The sequence below is a fragment of the Coturnix japonica genome, chromosome 2 (assembly GCF_001577835.2).
Source record: "Coturnix japonica isolate 7356 chromosome 2, Coturnix japonica 2.1, whole genome shotgun sequence".
Classification (NCBI taxonomy): Eukaryota; Metazoa; Chordata; class Aves; order Galliformes; family Phasianidae; genus Coturnix; species Coturnix japonica.
This window is the reverse complement of record NC_029517.1, coordinates 15,734,830-15,757,964: the sequence shown is the minus strand read 5'-3', so window position 1 is coordinate 15,757,964 and position 23,135 is coordinate 15,734,830. Positions and strand designations below refer to the sequence as shown.

Below are 23,135 nucleotides of genomic sequence, written 5' to 3'. Positions count from 1 at the left end.
GAAAGAAAGAAAGAAAGAAAGAAAGAAAGAAAGAAAGAAAGAAAGAAAGAAGGAAAGAAAGAAGGAAAGAAAGAAAGAAGGAAAGAAAGAAAGAAAGAAAGAAAGAAAGAAAGAAAGAAAGAAAGAAAGAAAGAAAGACAAACTTTGAACTCCATTCTGCTTAAAAGTCCTCTACTCTCCAGAAAAGGGACTCAAAGCAGCAAAGAAAACCTCGCTCAACAGGAAAACCATCGAATAATGCCTCCACTCTGCTGCCTGCCTCTGGGGTCTTTAGATCCCTTTCCTGCCCATTTGAGGGGACTTCTAGAATTGAATTTAACAAAATCATCACCTTTGACAGGCAGGCAAAGTAGAGCTTATGGGCCACCACGAATAACTGATTAAACATAGGTTTGATATCTGTGAAAAACAAAAAACAAAAAACACCCCAAACCAACCAAACCCTTGAAAGAGCCCTTTCAAGCATTTTTAAAATTACGACCTCCTAACCTTTTCTTCCCCTTTTGACAGAGTAATTTGAAACAGAAACAATGTAATCTATCAAAATAAGTTGTGTTACTTCTGTAAATCAGATATTTATGTTTGAGCTTTCTCTTGCTGACAAGCTGTAAAGGCCCACTGTTATTCTAAGAGTTTATCTCTGTGGTTCTTGTCTTTTCTGCTCATTAAGAGTCTGTCTACAGATTACAAAGTCAATAGATGCAAACACCAGACTGTGAGAAAAATCTCCCTGGGTACATAAAAACCAACAGCAGTGGATGCCATACAATGGAAAGCATAGATATTTGTAGGTGTTCAGTTTTATCATCTTCAAACAAGAGTAATGGGAGTAAATATTGTGGCAAAACTTTGCCTTCCAGTGTTGTGCACTTCCTTTTGTCATTCCCGGAGGCTGATCTGTAGTTATCATCAACCTTTCCTAATGGCAAATTTAGTGAACAGTTTAACTGAACTATGGTTTACAGGTATTTTGAGTTTCTTACACAAAACAACAGCACTAATAATCAGTTCAGCTGCAACGCAGAGGATCTGGATGGGATAACTCTATGGCTACGTTTATGGGTCATCCTTTAAAGGGATAAATGATCTCATTGGGGCTCATTAATTTCATTAAAACACCCCGAGGGATCCTGAGCCCTGAAAAGGTTTAAGTTGTTAAGAGGTGCCTTTAGGCCTGGAATTTTAGTGTTTTCTTCCCTAATGCATTGGAGTTATACGTACATGTTGTTAATATTAAAATATATACATTCCCAGTATTCTTTTGTCTGTGCTTGTACATTAAATACATTAAAAATAAAACTAGGCAAAACCTCAGCTCCAACCCAATCTACAGAAGAGGGCACTTATGCATGAGCAGGCTGAAGTGCGCAGCTGGGTGAGTGGTACCAAACTTGTAAGTCATACGTTAATTTGAATAATACTTTTTAAAACCCCTGCAAGAATTATGTTGTATCATCTTTAAGTTTTGTGAGAAAAAAGAAAAAAAAAACAAAAAACAAAAAGCCACAAGTATTTCCAAAATGTATTTCCAAAATGTTCTAAAAGCAGCTGTGTTTCCAAAAGTGGAAAGTTACTCAAGAGCAGGCTGAATTCTGCACAGGTGCTGCTGCTGTTTGTGAAAGGCCCAGTTGCTAATGCCCGTGTAGTAGTTTGAGCACACGCCTTTAAGAGGAATAGCCAAGAAACAAGTGAGGCACAAGCTTAAGAAGGACATTAAAGCAATCCTGTCACGCACATAAATTCATCTGTTTATCATGTGTTTTTAAAGCAACAACAACAAAAAAAGGCATACAAAATCATTAAATAACTTCCTACTGACTAGAACTCACGCAATCTTTGCAGAATGCCGTTCTACCTTTGGACAAAATGACATCTGCACGTATCAGAGATACTCTCCCCTGGCTGTTTGCAGACAGGTCTCTGATAACAAGCACTGAGAAGGGCTGAAAGGCTGGCTGCTGGAAAGGAAGGGCAGCAAGGCCCTGGCGTCCATGGAAGAGCTGGAAGCCGTCTCCGGAGCTGGTGTTTCTCCCTACGGCTCCGGCGGGGCCGTCGGTGCGCGGCCTTGTGCGGGCGTGGAGCTGTCTGAGGTGCTGAAGCGCGGAGCGGGGCGCGGCACCTGTCCGTGGTGCTGAAGCTCGGCGTGGGGGGATGGCACGGCCTCAGGTAGTTGTGGGCCAGGGGGACTAGCAACTGTCTAGGACTTGGGTTCGATTTCTCCCGTCTCTCTTTTCCACGAAGATCAGCACTTGTTAAAATGCGAGCAGCAATTCTTTTCAGAAAAATTGACAGTCAGTAGACGGAGCTTGTTGCAAAAGAAACATCGAAACTGCCCATGTTTGTCCAGATCTGTTTGGGAGATCTGGTAAGAGAAAGGCTTCATGTAGGCAAAACTGCTAGAAGATTGATCTCTGCTTGCATGGAAAGAATCAAACTGAATTACTGTGTGGCTTCTTCTATGAACAGTATGAAAAAGCACTACAGCACACCAATATTTTTAATCTTGGTCCTGTTAAAAACAAAACAACAATAACACAGAAAAAAACCACAGTAGTTCATAACCTGAATTCCAAGTCTACTTATTTGTATATTATTTGGCTTTATAACTGTTTAATTGTACTTAGTATAATCTGCTGAATATAACAAATACAGCCTCACATACTTCACATAGTTCTGTGTAATGTGTTTTATCTTTGATTCATGGAGAGTCTTGCATAATAAGGGTGATCTTGTTTTGAATAATACAACATTTGTCTCAAACTCATAAAACACTGGCAATAACTAAGAGCTTCTAGTAACAGTGCCTATCTGGACAAGTTCCTGCTTGGTAGGTATTTAAAGGGGTTATGCATTTATTAGACAGACTTCAAAGAGTAAAGGAAACTAGTGTTAATTTGATTGTATGAAGCATCCAGCCTCTAAAGTTACTGGACTTTCACCTGCTTATCAAGAATGCACACTCTCTCATGTGGAACTAGAAGAGCCAGAAACACACAAGTATCCAAAACATGCCTACTTGCTTAATCAGAATTTAAAATACCTATGTTATAGGATTCCTGCAAGTCCTCTGTTCCTGCAGATCCCAAAGAATCCTCCACTTGTATACTTGGTAGTCATCCCCAGCAATAATGTAATAGATCTGAGTCATTTTGAATGTAGCCTTCCACATGGGGAAGAACTGACACTCCAAAAACATAGAGGACTAACTTAGCTCTTATTTCATATTTCAGCAAACAGCTGACTGGAAGGAGGAAAAATCTGGTTGTTCACAAAATATTGTGACGTAAAACGTATTATTCATAGCTGCCCTTATCGCTGCTTGTTACTGATTACAGCAGAGTCAATGCTAACTGCAAAACAGTAGAGGCAACTAAATGTTTCCAGGACTAAGACTGCCCAAGGGATCAAACCTGTCAGAAAACCATCACACTTGTGATACCTCTAACTCATTCCAAAATAAAAGTAGTTTGTATGTACAGAATCAGAATAACAGAAGAAGAGCTACATAAGAATAACACAAGGAGTACAGCAATATTCAAAGTAAAAACTTGCATGCCAGAATATATAACAAAACCAAAGGGAAATATTTAAATGACATTCATGCATTCACAGATAAAAATGCAGCAATGCTCTGTATTTGCATAGTCAGAAATACATATGAAAATTACAACAGATCATTTAGGCATATGTAGTTGATTCTAGAAATCAGCACAGCTACTTGAATTAAACAATGCTATTAACATATTGATATTGATATTAAGCATCTTGCCAGAGAAGAAACCATAAGGCATCAGTAAATCAGCTAGATGAGAAACATTTTCCTATTGAAGATCATTAGAAGCTACTGGTTTATTGTAACTTGGATCCTCCCCTGAAATTATCTGATCATCCATCAACTGAGGCATTAGGCTTCAAAGAAAAAATGCGGTGTTATTATTTTGGGCAACTGTGCTATTCAGAACTTTAGAATGTCATTTATTTCTCACTTAAGTCACTCTGGTTTCCTATTTATTTTAATATCAGATGAATCAAGCTACTACCAGTTGTGTTACTCACAGAGACAATGCTAATTTGGTTCATAGTCAGGTAGTTACAGTTGCAGCCACAAACATCTATTTATTATTTCAAGTTACACTAGCTTTGAAACTGAATGTAGATTGCTTTACATAAATGTTACTGCATGCACATGATATCAAACATTTGGAGGATATGAATATGTTAAATATTACTATAATGTAAAATGCATTTACATAATCATAATTCATATTGTAAAGAAAAATATCTCTGTCTCAGCAACAAGACATTGTCTGACATTGAGAAATTCTTTCACTGAAACAATTGCCCATTATGAGAATGATGAATGTTGATTCCTGGATACATCGAAGTCCTATGCTTCACAAAGTTGTCAAAAATGCTACCCCCATTTACTGCAGAGAATATCTAAGCTTTTATGATCCGAAAAAGAAGAACACTTACCGAAGTTGAAGGTAACTGTGAGCCAGCTTTGAATCTGTTTGTGCCTTTTCTGTCATTTTCAATACAACAAACAGGGCAAACCATCTGTAAATGGCAGACCAGACATATATTAAACACATTTTAATACAGTTTAGTTTAAGCATAAGAGCTGATAAGTAAGAAATAAACATTAATAAAAGATTTTGAAAAGGATGCAACATTTTTTACTTATTATTTATTTTTATTTTTATTTTTAAAATTTATTTTTACTTATTATTTATTATTTACTTTAATTCTTATTGAATTTGGAATTGCAATGCATAATCTTTTATAAATCAGAAGAATATACTTTGTCTTTTCATGATTTGCCCATTTATTTACAAGAGGAGTTGAATATATTTGCAACTAAAGTTGATATATTAATATCCTATGTATGTATAAATGTATGAGATATACTTCCTTTATCAGAAGAAAATTCATCTGGAGTAACTGAAGTAACAAGTCTGTGCAAGTTCTGTACCTTAATCTAGGGTGTATTTCACCCTATTAAACCTCTCCAGCAAAAAGGGTCTAAATGCCACTCTTGACATTCATACACACTCGCATAGGAGGAGGATGGATAACTTTTTAGGAGCTGCTCTCCCTGCTGTGCTAAGACATACAATGTGAGTAGCCCACAGAGCAAGAAATGCACTGAGTCTTAAAGTTCTAATCCCTCTACTTTCTGTCAGGTGAAACAAGGGGAAGTCTATAGTTTTAGTCCAAATTCACAGTCTGAAAGTTATCATTAAGGCTTTTTCATGTGCTGCAGATAGACATTATGTCAACCTAGTGATTCATTCCATCAAATGTAAAACTTATGTGATATCTGTACACATATTATGTACACAATATTGTGCTGTGGGCAGCTGAGCATATCCAGCCTTAACTATCTGCCTTCATTGGATTTACCATTCCACAATTTTTGCTATCAAAGGCGTTTGACTTTACGCTATAGGCTGGCTTCTATGACTTGTTATATTAGAAAAGTCAACATGACTTTCGATAAAAACATAACAATTAAGAAAACAATCCAGCTGCTGTCTCTCTACTTACTGTTTCACCAGGAGATGTATATCGAAGTGCTAGTAGCTGGCGTTGCAGTGTTTGTCTAAGAAACATCTCGTCCTTAATTGCATGCAGACTGAAAAAAATCTCACATTAAAAGAACTTACATTATGCTGCCATTCTTAAGAGTTACAATACATAACATTAAAGTTTTAAATTGCCAGTTAGAGAAAACTATATTTTCCAGGGGAAATAGTTAGGGAAACACTATTGGTCAGAAAAAATAGTGCAAGTAACCGGGAAGAATTCAGCAATCTATATACATTAAAATGCCATTAATATATTATATGAAGTATATTATACTAAACACATACGTAACAGATCCTAGACAGTGGAAAAATCTGTGAGGAATAGAAACAGAACTGGAATTTTAAATACTGTCATTTTTCTGTCTGTAAATTTACTGTATCTTTAACCACCGAGAGCTGATACTTTATCTAATCAATGAAAATTGCTACCTAATTTCTCAAGGTCCAGCTCAGGAGGTAATTTGAACAGCTGTATGTTTTTTTTCCTCTTTCCGTACAATACTGATACGGGAATTTTAAATTAAGGTAAGCAAAGGGAAAATAACTAAGATGAAAATTGTACAGGGTGGTAATTTTTTTCTTAAGTAAGGGTAATAGTTTCGATGATTTGGATTATTTTCCCTATATTTGTCATGAGAGCTTGATAACAGGCATTTAAACAGCCTCTTGTGCCACAAAATAAGCATACAAAGTTCAGTTGCAGTTAAGTAATACCAGAAGACAACATGACATGATATGACTCAAGTCTGTGACATTTATAACTACAAAAACCATTTTACATTAATTAGCACCTTTCACAGCTGTTACACCAGAGCGGGTAGAGATGATAAAGTTTGTGTCTAGCTTCACGATCAGAACTTCACAGATCTTTTTAGCTACAAATAGTAAATTAAGAAGGAAGTAAAGGAAAACTTGAATGGATTTAATTCTTATGAAAAATGAAAGAGAACTGTTATTAGAAAGGTCAATCAGAAAGCCTCTCAAAAAGTAATGCTTCTTGTTTTACTGTGTTGGCCACACTGTCAGAGGCAGATGTTGGTGGTATGGCAGTAGGGGTTGAACCTTCCTGCCAATATTCTGGCACATTTTGCTGCCGTGTGAGAGATGGCAGCAGAGGGGCAGTCTGACTGAATGGCATCTGACATGAGACTGCATAGGAAGTAAAGGAGTGTAGCTGAATTGCTCCATATGGATAAAATGGCACCCACTGACATTCACTGATGCTTGTTGAATGTTTCTGGAAACCAACCAGAGAATGTGAGCACAGTGAAGTGGTGGGTGCTGTGATTCAGCAGTGGAGACAGTGACAGTAGGCCAGCTCCAATGGCCCAGATTTTTAGAAGCATGGCATGCAGGCTCTTGTTTGTTGCTGGAGGAAATGCGTAGCTAATGGTGGCAACTGTGTTGAAAAAGAGTGTTTTGTAGGTGTGAATTTGCTCTACCAAATGCTATTATTGTGCTCTTTGTATCAGTTGTCACTTCATTGGAAATAAATAGAAAGCATTACTTTTGGGGCAACCAACATTCAATGCTCTCTAGATATTTTTTCAGGCATTACATCCACCAGGCCACAGTCTTTGGTGATATTCATAAACACATACAAGTCTTTCTGGTCACAAAGGGGCTCACATATTTTATAGTTAAAAATTTAAACTATGAACATAAGAGAATAACAATTTATAGCAAAACATATGGCATAAAATTCAAGGTAAATATGCTGCCCAGGTAATCCTACTGTCATGTAAAAGTAAATTGCACAGTCCATTAATAAACTGTCAGGAAGAAAAAAGAATCAAAAAGTAATGTTTTTCCTTCGTATACACTATCTGTATCTTATCATTAATTGCCTTTATTTAGTCAAAATTAATCTGTTTCCATGATGTGAAAGTTCTTTGCTGCATATAAAATGAGAAATTAATCTCTTTCTTAAGCAACTGATTTTAATGTTCTCCGTTAAAAAATGCTCCAGTCCCTGCCCATTCAGGTAACACAGCAAATACTCATTAAGATAGAGCTCAGTAGATAACAATAATAGAATTTTATTTTTCTATTGAGACTTGCATGATTGCTAAGAACGCTGATAAGACTGTCATTATGTTATCACTGTATCAACAGAATGTATTCTCATAATTTTCAGATGAGAGGATAACTTGAGGCTAATTTCAATGAATAACAAACTTAACAAGAAGCTCTCCATTGGCCTTGGGGGTATTGTATCAAACTGTACAAGCACAAGGACAAATGTTTGCTGTGCAACGGATGTACCTTCATAACAGTTCACCATCTGTAGGACAGGAATTACAGCATTCTCACACCACTGAAAAGTGTTGCAGAGATAAAAAGATAAAGGAAAATAACCACCTGAAGTACAGTAGAGTACGCAGTTGGAGGAGAATTTGTCTTTCTAAAATAGGGTATCAGCCCAGTTGGATCTGAAACTCTCTTGAAATTCTCAGAAAACAACCTGTCTGTTGAAGAACCATGTAGATGTGGAGAGCAGGGACATGGTCAGTGGGCGTGGAGGAGGGGGTGGGTTGGGGTTGGACTAGATGATATTTTCCAGCCTTAATGATCCTGTGGTGCCATGATTCTATGATTGTATGATATGTGGATAAGCTATCACGGATCTATCATGGCTGACGAGAATGGTGTTTTTACACCATGATGGCAAATATGTATGTTGCTTTTTCTAAGATGCAGATTGATGTTATGTGCGTGTTTGAAAATTCAGGGTTTCTAGAGATAGCAGCAGGGGACTGCATAGTGAAGAGTGAGCCAAACCTAATGCCATCTGATCTGTGCTGCCCATAGAGTATAGATAAGAGCCAGAACATTCCTAGGGTTTTATCTTGAAGAACTGATTGCTTTATTCCAAATGAGAATATATGAGTGATGTAGTTTTTTTTCATAGTGAAAAATTACTTGCCAGTATAAAAATAGTCATAGCACACCTGGCTACCCAAGTGTTTCTTGCCCTTGAAACACCATCAGGGCTTTTCAGTTGTCAGGATTTGTAAAAAGACTGGCTTAAGAACAAGAGGAACTCCTATCTTTTCCAGAGTTTTCAATATTAGTCACAGACTAACAGACAAACAAGGAAACTATGCTGAAGGGGTGTGATGGAGATCACAGTTCTCAACAGTTATCTATGTCTGGGCAGCAATCCATGGAATACTTAGTATTCATTTGCTAGAAATTTGTTACATTTGACAACTGAAGGAAACAAACCAGCATGTTCCAGACATAACATTTCAGAATGCAGAGAAGGCAGATGAAGAAGAAAACCATCTGAGTAGAAGAGCACACATAGAAGACAATTGCGACTACATGAAAAAAGCAGAAGAAAGTCCTCTCATTCTGGGATAGAGAGTTATTACAGGAAATGTGAAAGCATGAAAGAAGAGGGATGAAAAAGATCTTTGAAAGAAAGAGGAGCATAAGGAAGGAAGTCACGGAGAAACAAATTGGTTAAAGAACGTGGGTTTGGCAGATTGAAACCACCTTCAAACATGCTACAGAGAGTCCTCAATGAAAAATTAGTCTATGCACACAAGTTTTGTTTGTAAAATCAATGGTTACTATTTACTGAATCAGACAAAATTGCCTGCTTGAAGTGTTTATGATCTGCTACAAGCAGCTGAAAAGTGTATTATTCAACTCAGTGCTATTTAATTCCAATTTTTAAAATCCAGCTATTCTATCCTCTGATTGTAATAACTGCGCAACTGAACAATGTACATAGCAACCTCAATTTTCATGAATATAATTTGCAAAGTCTGTATTTTAGTTTTTATCAACGTTGTTATAATACTACACCTGTTTTGGACAATCTGGAATTTCTTTTTCCATATTGCATTACTTTGCTCAGCTTTCTTTCTACAAAAGATAAAAACAGAAAAAGAAGTGGTTGAAATCGTGTAGGGGCTTCTCAAATGTCTTCAAAGCACATCTTGGAAATACTGACCACTACCTTGCTATGGTTTGCCTCTCTTGACCTTCACATTTCTTCAGTTCCCCATTTTCAGCATTCAGGGACCTTTCATCAGGCTGCTGCTCAGGTGCTACACTGGTTATCTAAACATAAGTAAAACATTTATTTTCTTAATCATCTTGCAAAAACAAATACAGGTTTTGCTCATATGCAGTGTTATTCTTGTGACAAGTTTTGGTCTATTAAACATTTCCAGTACTCTGCTAATAATTGAAAGATTTTGTAGCCTAAGCCAGCAGTTCAAAGTCGGCTCATTTTTTCTTTTGTTTCTAAGAATGGTGACAGTTAGGCAATGCTTTGGCAGTCATAACAAAAGCAGCACAGTGGGCCGTTAAATACACCTGGCCTAGGTTTATGTGTCTGAACCTCATCTTAGTACTATGAGTGGGAAAATTACCATTGCCTTAATGTCTTTGGTTCTGTGTGGATGACCTGCCACTAATCAGCTCCAAATCAAGTGTAAGGGCAGGAAATGCCAGGTGCACAGACTTAGAAGGAAACTGAAGTTCATTTCCAGCATGGATCACTGGATGGAAGGACATAAGCAGGTGCTAGTGGAGCACACATAGGGGAGACCTCATTGCTCTCTGCAAGTACTTGAAAGGAGGTTGCAGCAAGGAGAGTGTTGGCCTCTTCTCTTGTGTGACAAGTAGTAGGACACAAAGCAAATGTCTCAAGTTGTGCTATGGGAGGCTTAGATTGTATATTAGAAAGAATTTTTTTCGAGGAAAGAGTGGTCAAACATTGGAATGGACTGCACAGGGGAATGGTGGAACCTGTATCCCTGGAGGTATTTAATAGACATGTGGGCATGGCACTAAAGGGCATGGGACTTGGGAAGTCATGTTATGGTTGGACTTGATGATCTTGAAGGCTTTTTCCAACATGAATGATTCTACAATTTCTCTTCATAAGAAGTTCCCATTGAAATTACATTATCTTCTCAGGCAGCAGTGTTTCAGTTTCATGTTACACTGGCAGATTAGTTATTGCAATTTCTTTTTCTTCTACTTGCAGTGCTGAAATCTAACAGTGGCCACGAAAACCTGGTTTAGTATCCTATAATACTTTTATCCTTCATGAAACTGGAATGCCATTAATTGGGCATGACATGTCAGGAATCTGCAACACACTAACCCACATCAAATACACCATTCTCTCTCAGCAAGATTTCATAGATATTACTTTCTCCAACTGTAAGTTATAGACTACACTACACAGAGAAAATAAAAAATCAAATGAAAAACATCAGTAAAGATGAGAAGCCTCAGTCCACTCCTCAGTCATTTCCTGCTTCTTCACACCTCATCCAAGTATGTATTCCTTCCTCCAAGAGAAACGTTCAATCCCTGTTATACTTCCACAGTTCTCCACACAGACACACTGTACTTGAATCTGGTATGTTCTACACTTGTCCGTTTGAATAGAAATTTCAAGTCATCAGTAATGTTTTGTATTAAACCCCGGCCCTTTCCACATCAAGTCATCACTTTGTTTTTTCAGCTGCAGATGCATTCCATTTTCTCTCAAATACACGTGCTGGTGGCTGTGTGGCTACTTCAGAGGTGTAAACATCAGAGTTAAAGAACAGATAGTATCGCAGATACAAGGCAGTACCAGGCCTTTTAAATAAAGACATTTTACTGTCATACTATTAAAAATCAAATTAAATTAAGTGCAAATAGAAATTATTAGTAAAAGACTTTTAAAAAAGCACATGATCAAATTCATCTTCCAACACTGATTTTTACTGATAACACTCCGGATTTCAGTAGCAATACAGCTGGGTAAATGCAGGACTGTAAAAACAGAATTAGGCCCACTGTAACTACACACAAAATATCAGACTGTGTGTATAATGTTGCAGGGCAGCTCTGAAGTCAGGGATATGCTCAGGGATATGATTTAGCAGAGGGTTGTTATAGTTAGGGTACTATGGTTAGGCTACGGTTGGACTTGATGATCTTCAAGGTCTTTTCCAACCTGGGAAATTCTATGATTCTAAGTCCTAAGATTTCATTTCCAGCTGATTCTTTTAAAGAATTACAGATGCTTGAAATATAAGGCTAATAGTGTTCATGTAACCTTCACTGATCCTCTCACTGACTGCTGGGACAGATTAGGGTAGAAAAAGCTACATTTAAAGGCTTTTAGTTGTTGGAAGATCCTTCGCTCTTGGAACAGTCCCCTGAGGAAGCAGTAGCTGTTCTGAGCTCTAGTTCAGGATGGAAGTCAAAAAGAAAATGGGAGCTGTACCTGTTCTTCCCTTAAGAACCTGTATGAAAAAAAATGGATTGAAAAAAAATAGTTAACTTTAATCCCCTACAGGGATTATAATGTTTTAACTTAAAAAGAATAATAAAATCTTCTTCAATCTCTGTCATCAGGTGTATCTCTCAAAATGATGCACTCCCCATCTGAAAAGAAGAATAAATATCTTTGCAAAAGTGGAAAGCAAACATAAGCTGGCTAAAAGATCAACTTTTGGAGATAAGTGAAACCCCTGCCCAATGTCAAGAGCATCTCCAGCTCATAGAAGCGTATTAATATGGTAGGAATCTTAATCAAACTTTTAATCACAAAAATCCTTGCTATTTACTGTATGCTTCTTCTCCTTCAGTTTGAAAACCTCAGACAGGCAAATTAAGATTTCATTCAGAATTAAATATGAAATTGATCTAAACAGTAAAGGTTATTTGCCTCTTCCCATCACTTGAATTATTAGTTAGTTTTCATTTTTGCTTTTCAAAATTAGGGTTGTATCATTATAGGTATTTATTTTTGTCAGTCACTCAATTTAGAGCAGAGTGATTGACTAAATGTTATATCCTCTTTAAGCTGATTGAAGCTAATGAAACAAATTTCTGCCCCCTATTGATCTATCCAATGAAACGCTGCTGAAGGGCTGAGAAACTATTGCTTTCTTCTTTCCATCTGATTTAAGTTCCCATGTTAGATTAATGTTGTTCAGATTAGGACACCCCATCCATAAGCCTCCCGAATAATCTCCACTGAGAACCTGAGCTCTCAACAGCCACCCATGGTACATATGCATGGTCTTTGGACTGCCTCAACACATGACCATCTGTCATCATTGCATGGTGCCTCTCCACAACTGGGTCGGACCCTTGCCTGAGGGCATTAGGTTCCAGACAATGCTGGTTTAGATGAGCAGTTTGGTTAACACTACAAGGGCCATCTGTTCCACAGGAAATCCTTTCTCTGTGTCATTAATGAAGTATTTGCAGCACATAACTATATATTTGTCTACTTGTGTAAGCTTTTAGGTAGCAGGAGTTGTGAGGGCATGTTATTTGCAACTGAACAAAACAGTCTTCAAAAATACTAAAATCCACTACATATATTATGTTTACCTGTTACAGGTTAGTAGAGATGAAAACCAGCTACATATTTAGCCATGGAAGTAGTTAACTGACTATGGTTTCAGCATGGTTATAACACCTTGGAACCTCAGGCAACCTAAAAGAACTGAACATTGATCTAAACCTTGCTAAAAAAGTCTATTGTCTTCTGGAAAACAAAATATGAATTCTATCAAAGGGTTCCAATATTTAACTTCAGTAGGGAAGTACTGCTCTTCTGTAGCAAATTCACTTGTTGATTATAAGAAACGCATTTTGGGAAACACATTTCAGATATTTCTACCTGTAATAAAACATATAATTAATTTCCAGAAAATGCAGAGTAGCCAGAATCTAATAATTGAAGTTTTACGTGCTTACTATGCTTTCCATCCACTGTTCAAATAGACTTGGCTTTCAGACTCTGGAGCTGCAACTTGATGAGTAGGAAGAAAGACAGCTGGGAAAGAGCACTCGGCAACTATTATTTTGATAGAATATCCCCTCCTCCAAGTCTCATTTTCATCTTAAAAGGTGAAAGGTGAAACTCAATGTACCGTACTTAGAACAAAAAATATTTCTATTACAGAGAGAAATTCACCTTGGGAAGACTTCTATTTGCCTGATTCTAAATGTGATCACTGTGGGCTCCACAGACATGAAGGCCCAGAGATTGATGAAAATGCAGTGGATGTATAGACTTCACTTTCTACCTAATGCAGATGAGTGTTATATCAGACACAGTGACCTGACTGGGAATCTTCTACACTGGGGAGCCTCAGAAGTATTATTTCTTTTTTCATAAGTTCTGAAATTACACCTACTTGAGAAACTAAAATGTATCTTGCTCTTAAGCTCACAAAGTTTGGAGAACTTGAATGAGCCTCAATACTATTTGAAATCTGAACCACAGATTTTAACCTCAGCAAATATTTTTTTTCCCAATAACTACAATGATTACGGGATTTTACAATAAAAATGAGTATGCATAAAATAATCAAAATACAGAGTCTGTACTAAACACTATGAGCTAAGGGGCAAATTTATGGAAGATGGAGAATAAAATGGAACCAAGAAATGAAGTTGAAAGTGATGAAGCTATGAAACAGATTTCAGGAGAACCATGGCAAGACTTTGACACTCATACTGTTCAACTACAATACCCTTCTCACTATTACATTTCTTGAACATGAATTATTTGCTCTAAATAGAGAAAATATTGTAAAAAATATTTTAAATCTGTTTGATTAGAGTAGGTAGATAACCTGTGACAGTAGAACAATGTACTTTTCCATCTCCAACCTACTGTTTCCCTAATAAAATTACATCCATCTCCTCTTTGCTCAGTAGTGCCTTATGCAGTCACCAGCTACCACAGAAGCAGTATAAACATATATCCTATTATTTTTGATATCTTAATGTATAATGAAGTGGATTTTCCTTTTTTCTTTCTTTCTTTTTCTTAAATGTAAATAAAATCCCTATCTAGATACGGAAAAATTTGTAAGGTGAATGCAGGTGTCCGCTTGCTCTGTCTACAAAACAGAATTGTATAATCAAGTCTGCTACAGTACAAACACAGAACAAAATATCAGCTAACACCATATGTGTACTTAATAGTAATTGAATAGTAATTTTTACTTTTTAATTTTACTGTCCAACCCTGGGCAAGGCTTGCTGGCAGTTCTAACAGCACGCTGGTAGGAGTCTAAACAGGCAAGAACACTTGAACCTGGGCTTTTTGAGTATGGAAACCTTGTAATGAATGCCTAGAGTTCTTTATGCCCTCACCTTTCAACATCACAGTTGTGTCAGCCAAGTTTCTGGTGAAGACCTAATTTTCAACCCCTGCACTTTTAGGATGTGCACCTATGCAAGAGCAGGAAAAATTCTGTAGTGAGAAAATTCTCATGGTATCTAAGCATCTTTGTTTGACTTTGGACAAATTCTCCTCCTGATACAGTGTTTTGAGCTATAAGAAGTCCAACAGATAGATTATTACTACTAGTATACCATAGTTTTGTGTTTGTGTGTTTGTTTATTTTAAGGCAATCACATGCTGCTTTCAAACATTGCATGTGTTCCAACCATCCAAGATGTTCAGTTTATCTCAGCATATGGCTTGTTCTCACCACATGCCATAGATTTCAAAGTGTAACTCTGATTAATAGGATATGTCAAATATCTGTCGAAGGAAATTCAGCTTCAAATGTCAGGCTGATGAGAAAAATTTAGATATTAACTTCTGAGCACTGGCTTTTTTGTTTGTTTTTAATATCATTTCAACTTTTAGGAAGACAAGGGATATCAGCAGTCCTCCACTGAAAGAAGTACATTATGAAACTTGAATTCGATCTAACTTCAGGGGTAATGAATCATCAAAAAGTCCTTTGTTCTTACAGTGATTGTCTGTGTTCATTTTGATATTATGAATACATCCCATGAAAGTTAAAGAACATCCTCAAATACTCATGAAGGAGTGAATGAACCACTCTGCAGAATTAGTACACTTGTTTGAGAGTGTTCAGTAGACAGACGACTTCGGGCTCTGGAAAATTACACGAAGACAGATTTTCATTTTCATGCACAGACTTTGAGCTATGCTTACCAGCTAACCATAGTTTTCAAAAATCATCCCCTATGGTCTGCCACCTTTGCTGTGCTTAGATTAAAGAGCAAGGAACAGTGAGGAACATCTAGATTCAAAGGGGTAGTGAGATAAGGATAAAGTCTAGGAGCGATGTTACTTGACTGTCTGGAAGCAACGGAAAAAGAGACTAAAAAAGTTGTAATGAGAGTAGAGTGCTATTGGTGCAGGACAAGGAAAGTATTCTTTTACTCAACTAAAACACAAAGTTATGGGGAAACCAGTGGAAAAAGAAAAAACTGGATTAAGACAATTAAAAAAGAGGCATGACACAAGAAGGACATTTTGAAACATTGGCTAACAAAATTTAGTTATATTTTACTTAAAACAAAAACTTGTATACTTCTTTTTGTGCACCACCCAGGACAACTGGCATTTTTGTTTCAGTGCCTCCTCTCCTTCTGTTGGTTCAATGAACTACTGAGAAATACGAATGAAATCATAGGCACAGACTTGGAAAAAGCCTAATATTAACTCCCTGTTATCATTTACTGACCATTTTTCTTAAAATGAGAAAACAAGAAGTATCTTATATATAGTGTGCTCAAAAGGCAAATGACTTTCTATTGAGAAAAAGTCGTATAAATATGCATTTGAATTTTAGTCTGTGACAAGGCAAAATTATTTTTCAGTTCACAGACAGGGGACACGATAACTAGAAAAACACTTTGCCTTTGAAATCTCCACTGAATATGAACTGGGACTGTTAACAGCATCAGAAAATAACAGCAACTCCTTGGCTGGCACTGAGCTGTAACAGAGCCAGTCATTTCTGTGTTACTTTTCAATGCTGATTATGAGTCTGTATTACATGGCAGGAAAGCAAAATTTATAAATGGGGATCCATCCCCAAATATTGAAAGAATCATTGAAGCAGACAAAAAAGGAAAAACATTTAAATGAATGCTTTTCTCCTTAGATTTATTCCAGAATTCTGCTCTTGTTTCTAATTTGTGTATGTTACTGATAGTTATGTAATTTAATTGAACAATATTACATTTGCCAAGTTTTATACTATTAGGAAATGTCATTCTGTATCACTTTCTAACATTTATTGCAACAAAGTCAAAATATGCAGAAGTGCGTGGTAATACAGAAATTAATTAATTCACATAATAATCTTCATGGCAACCTTTTAAAAGCTTTCTAGTTCTTAGAGAACTTTTGAGAGTGCCAGTGCTTTATTCCACCATATGTCATAGGATTTATATTTTCATTACATTTCAGCCTTACATACAATGCACTTTTGACATTCAGCACTCACTTCCTCATGTGATCAATGTGCTCTGAGCCGGTTTTTATTCTCTTGCTTGTCCATCTTTCATTCCCACATTTGTATGCACTCAGAGTACCAACAAGAAGTCTCAATGAGCAAAGTGTGCAAGTTTGCACTGAGCCTACCCCTTGTTGTTTTCCTCAGGATAATGTGCCACTTAACTGTGCACATTACTGCACCAACCTGTCAGCCTTACTGCATTACTGCTGTATTTCTTTCATGTTTTGTGATGATTTGTTTGATGATACACAATGAAAAGGTAAGGCCACAAAAAGAAATACTCTAAATTAGTGGGCATTGTGGGGTAGTCGAGGCATCTTCAGTACATTTCATAAGTTGTTGCAATGCATACATTTCATGTTTATCTTGAGGTACCATGGGACCTTAGAGCCATGCTCACAAAGTGAGTCCTATATATTTGGTAACTGTGTGCTTGACTTCAAAGAGAACTGGGAGGAGAGGGAAGAATGAAGCCAAGTCTTGCTCAGTATCCTTTGCAGAGGTTGGGCTGCCATGCACTCCTTTGTTTGGAACTTGGACCATTTCTGAGCTAGGAACGCTTTCGCAGTTCTTTCAGTAAGATGAAGTATTTTTGAGGTAAAAAATGGAATTTACTCCAGGGTGAAAATAGAACTGAATGTCTAAGAATCAATATTTATTCATTTTAAAAACTATTTTATTTTACTCATGAATTATTAAAAGCTTTGGTCTCCGGTGGATTTGTTTGTTTGTTTGTTTTTAATATATATAAAGGATATATCAATCACAACTGCCTAAATTTCAGTGTTGGAGGTTCCTAAGGGATTTCTAGAACTACCATAATTCAATTTGCAACTTAAAATGATTTCTCCAGGTACCTCAGTTATGATTTCAGGTCCGGAAGTCTGAGCTCTTCTCGTGTTATAAATCAGTTCAGAAACAAACTAGGAAACCAAATCAACCCCCAGCTTTACCATCTAACAACACTGTGTTCAAGTGTTTTTGATAAATATATGATACAACAAATCAACAGATCAGAATGCACTTCTTAGCACCAGCCAGGATTCTCTACTCTGCATTTGTGTTCCAAAAGATATTTCTTTATAGAGCAGCTTGCACTGAAGAGTGAGCAAGTCAGCACACCCTGCCTTAGCAGGCTAAGTTTAGAAAGGCAGATATAAAATTCTTTCATTCATCACTTCCTAATTCCAAGAGAATTGTGCATGTATCTTTTTTTTTTTTTTTCCCCACAATGAAAACTATTTTCACTATGAAGATGTTGATTTGGATTCATTTGGCAGGGAATTTATTTGGTGGCTGCTCACTTTCGTAAACTGATCTGAAAGCCCTGTCCTATAATGTTGTATTTTGTTTTCCTCCAGTTTAAAAAAACCACAGTCCTACAATACTCACCCAGACTCACTGAAACCGAGAACTGAGGAAGGAGCATAGGATTGGCCCCCTCGCTAAAAAGCCCACGACACATGGTGCTGAGATTAACAAAACAAAGTGCAGCAGCTATGACTTGGCACAAAGTTTGACAAGCTGCAGAAAAGCAAATGTTTAAATAACTGAAGTGGTACTGATTTTCTATTCACAACCTTTTCTCTTCTAAACAGTATCATATTCTTTTCCAGCACATTTAGATCGCAAGTCAAGCTGTGTTTTATTTTTTATTATAATAAACCCAGTCAGTTTACTGTAACAAAGACATACTAGTGGTGATCAGTGTGAAAGCCAGTACGAAATCAGGCTAGGAAAAAAAAAAAGTCAAATGGCAAAATAAAGGACCAGCCGTCTGGAAAGTTCCTGGATCATGTAAAAAGAAAATAAAAGGCTGTGTTCTTATGAGACTAATGCAGAATACAAAAATATTTAAAGACAAAACTCTGTATCTTTGCCTACGGCATTTGTTAACAGCAGCCGTAAGCCTTTACAAATAATGTTACATTTATTAAATGTTTTTCAAGCCTGTCTAAAACAAGATATTAGTGTTTTTTCTTCTAAACATTTCTAGTAGCATTGTTTATATCAGTCCCTCTCAAAATACCACACACACAAAACAAAACTCTAACATAAATTCGCAATAGCTTTTTCACCTGTAAAGCGACATGCTGACATAAAGAACACATACGTTCAGTCTACAGGATATTGAAAAAGCTTTGAATATATTATTATATTTTCAATAAATGATGGTTCACACAAACAAAGGTTTACACAAATAATATCTTACCAGATTTTCTCCTAATGATCTTCCATTTTCAAGTTCTGCCTTCATCTGTTCTTGAAATTCAACCAACTAAAATGCAAACACATGAAGACTAATGTTGGATTTTGTATTCCATGCAGGCATAATTCTCTGAAAATTATTTCTAGAGACAATTCCCTGATCATGAGATGACACATCGACTAACATTTCTGTATTAGTGCTGGTAGTAGATAAGGGATCTTGACTTACAGCTAGCCACTTTCCTGTGGGATTTAATAGTGTCATGAGTCACGTACATAAAAGCCTTCTGACATAAGTTAAATAGAGTGTGATGTCACAGGAGGTTGAAAGATGACAAAAACATCAGAAACAGAGATTTGAACTCTCCGAAATGTGTCTTATAGACATGTACACACTTGTAGAAAAGATGGCAGAGTTGTGAATAATTTGCAGAGTTCTAAAAGATCTGCAGGAAATAAGATTTGTCAGCAAATGATACATCTGGTCTCACCAGGGACAAAGGGGTGTGCCTACAGAAGAGCACAAGAAGGATTTCTCAGAGATTTTTCAGAAGTTTCAGAATCAAACACACTTAAACATTACACTGCACAGCTAAGTGTCCTTGGGTTGGAGCTATCACTGTTGCTGTCAGTCAGGACCAGCAAGTTAAACATCTATATTTCCTAGTGAGACGAGGAGCAGAGTTTGTTGCTTACTGAATTTGCATTAAGAACATTATTAAAACCAGACAACGTTGAACACAACACTGTCATTCATTTTCTTTCATAAAAATGGAGAAATGCTCCCCTTCAGCACAATAACCCAGAAGCTGGAATGCTCAGCCACAAATCAGGGCAGCCCACATTGTGTGCCTCTGGGAGTTTTATGGGCCTTGATTACAATATCCCAAGTCATGGAAAAGTGCCTTAACTACCACTCTGTGATGAGAATAAGCCACCAGTTCTGTTCAAGCTGTGCCATTGGACTCAAAGAATATGAAATTCATGAGACTAGATACAGAATGCTCACGCATGAGCTTCACAACATAGCGGAGCTGTGACTGCATGAGAAAGGGGAATGCTGTGTTATGACTTGCTGGATCGTTTATGAATTTTACATTAGAGTACAAGAAAAAAACACCAGACAAACAAAACTACAAACCCACACAATGCACATGGACACATAAAAACCAAACACAGATACTCAGTAATAATTCAATGAACTCAGGGCAATATTCCTTTCTCCATGTGAAGAATCCTTGCCTGTACTCTAGAGAGCGTGGCTCTTCTTTAAAGAAAATATTTTCCAATCAGACCACAGTGTAAATGAGCACTTAAATCACTGCTATATAGAGCTATCTATTCAAACATCCTCAAGTTCACCACTGAGCAGAATGGGAAAGGGGAAAAAAATATCAGAAACTTCAGTAATGGAATATTATGGAACTGTATATATATATTTTTTCTTTTATATATGCAGTTATCAGAATTATAATGAGAAGGACTGCTCCAAAGGCTTCTGACAGCACTTCAGTCTTACCTACTTGACAGAAAGTGCAGCAGTCATGAAGGGCTACATGTATGGATTGTGGTACTGGAGGAAGTTTGGGATGAAAGCGTGTGATCCGTATTTACACAAATGTAGAACTTTGAAATGACATGAGGGATAGGTAGAAGAGTTCCTACATTGCTGCTCAAATCCCCTGGCTGAGGGAGAATCTGAAAGAAGATGCAGTGTGTGAGACAAAAACCTCCATTGCATTGAGATGAAGTGAAGAAAAGGAAAATAAGTAAACTTTGGGAGAAAAATTCCTGTAAGTGAAAGGGTGTAAAATAATGTACAATAAAAATTACTGGACTTATTATTTGCATTTGCAAAAGAAGAATTACATAGTATAGGAACTGATGACTGGCACTTTCTTTTCAGCATAATGAGATTTCAAACCTGAGGGGGATTCCTGACCATGGTCAAACCTTAGCAGACATAATGCTAACAGAAGCATCCCTTCCCTGACAGAGCAGTGAAGTAGGCTGACCAACTAATTTCCCATTTCCAATTTTAGATTTCATACACAGCATCTCTTTTTTAAACTTTAATGAATCTAACCTTTCAATAGTCTTTTACAGATAAGTAGGTTTCTGTATTTTAGAGTGGGAAGCCTGGTCATAGAAGGCAGATTCATCCACAGTCACAAGGAAAGCCAACGAAAGGGATGACTTTAGAATTCCAGTGCCTTAGTTCACCTTCAATTTGTTTTTTTTTTTAACATTAAGTTTTGCAAGAATTTTGTAATCCTTAATAAGCACAAAGAAATGTCATTATTTCCCTTCAGATTTACCACAGATAAGTGAGTTTTCTGCAGAATCTCTTGGGGATTTTTCACAGAAGGAACGTTCTCTATTGGAAGATTTGTGACTGTTTTACAGTTTTCTATTAAAAATGAATAGATCTCAGGAATGAAATCTGAGCCCTGCAGAAAATAAAAGTCATTTGAGAACTGTCACAAGACAGAAAGCCCACTGGAAAGATATCTAGAAGTTATACCAACACTGAGACCTGTCCATGCTTTGTCATTTGTTACCAAACAGATATTAGCACTAGAAACGCTTTTTAGAAAGTAGTATTTAATGCCTTGCTAAGATACTGTCTTGCTTAGATAACACATAAATAATAAGTCACAAATAGTCATGGGTCTATGCATGGATAATGGAATATTTTACAAATTGTATGTTACTTAAAAGGCCTTTGGTGGATGTAACTAGTTATTTGCTCTTACCCTGCCTTCAAAATATAATTGAATGTGTTTCTTTCTAAACTAAAGTAGTCAATCAATTAGTGTTGTATATTGAGGTTCAGAACTTTCACTGTATTTCAACAAAATTATGCAGTAGGGTGGGCCAAGAAACAACCATACTGATTAAAGGAACACCAGTTCATTATTGCTCTACAGTGAGTCACACTACCATAAAATGTAAAATAATACCATTCAAGTCTAAGACTATTTTTCAGCTTCCTAGCATTATGTGGTCTGTACTCTGCCAACAGTCCAAGCCTGTTAATGTTCCTCCAGGACTGTAGCTCACAAATGTAAAAATTACCATACCTTTTGAATAGTTCGCTCATCACTTTCCATTTTTAATTGCATTCTTTGAACCTGCTTATCTGAAAACAAGAGGAGAAAGAAAGAGAAATGTCATGAAATTATATGCCTTCATTATTGTATGCAAAATGTTTGCTTCAGGTCAGTCTATAAACCCAATGGAATGCACAGTGGAGGAGTCCTGGCAGAATGGTGACCTTCATCACTGCCCTTGACATTCACAGCCTTCTTCCTGCTGTTTGGCTGGTCAAATTGAGATTGAGAAGTAAGTTCAAGAGCCAAGTGTGACTGAGAGCCCACAGCTTTTCATCAATACTAATTCTGGACATCCTTGCTGTTAGTCACAGCCAGTACAAAGTGTTTTAGCAGGTGGTTCTTTATTGTTCACACAAAACTTCCATAAGATAAGAAGCACCATTGAATCAGATGATAAACAGGAATCAGGAATTTTTTCTGTGTCAAATTCATCTTGCACCTATTAAAGACAATACTGGGCCTAAACCACATGGATGTTATAAAACTAAAAAGCCAAATTTGAATTTATTGCCATAGTTTCCAGTTCTCCATTAAATATTTCATAAAGAAAATATACAAGAAACAACCTGTTGCATTTTGTACTTTATTTTGGGGAAAAAAGAAAAAATCTCCTTCTCAGAACTGTAATAAAGCAAAAATATCAAAAGTAGTGATAGATTATTTGAGAGAAACCATTTCTGCTAGAACACTTGCACAGAAACACAGAAGTACTATAATTAGATGGAAAAGTGTACATTTGGATATTCTGCAGGAGCTCAAAAACTACCCCAGATAGAATTTCATATAATGAAGATAAAATAGCAGACTGTCATTTAAAAGCAAAAATATTGACATATAATTCTGTTCTACTTCACTAACTTTACAGCACTTATCCGCCCCAAAATATAAATTCAACCGCATTGCTAGGCAACATTACGAGTCTCAAAAGCCACAGCAAATATTCC

The 23,135-nt window shown here is 36.7% G+C and overlaps 1 protein-coding gene across 3 annotated transcripts in view; it reads right to left on the bottom strand.

Moving 5' to 3' along the window:
- Positions 1–1,541: 1,541 nt before the first annotated feature.
- The window catches only part of C2H10orf67 (chromosome 2 C10orf67 homolog), a 33,861-nt gene continuing 12,267 nt past the window's right edge, over positions 1,542–23,135 (bottom strand). The window contains exons 6-12 of one of the 3 annotated variants that reach the window (XM_015853299.2): positions 22,159–22,217; positions 19,080–19,145; positions 9,562–9,665; positions 9,408–9,467; positions 5,551–5,638; positions 4,477–4,560; positions 1,542–2,509 (exon numbers count right to left, since the gene is read on the bottom strand). In XM_015853299.2, the coding sequence (XP_015708785.1) occupies positions 2,498–2,509; positions 4,477–4,560; positions 5,551–5,638; positions 9,408–9,467; positions 9,562–9,665; positions 19,080–19,145; positions 22,159–22,217 (473 nt within the window). In that variant the 3' untranslated portion in view covers positions 1,542–2,497. The remainder of the gene's footprint in view (positions 2,510–4,476; positions 4,561–5,550; positions 5,639–9,407; positions 9,468–9,561; positions 9,666–19,079; positions 19,146–22,158; positions 22,218–23,135) is intronic. The other 2 variants (XM_032443066.1, XM_015853298.2) reach the window with 2 other exon arrangements.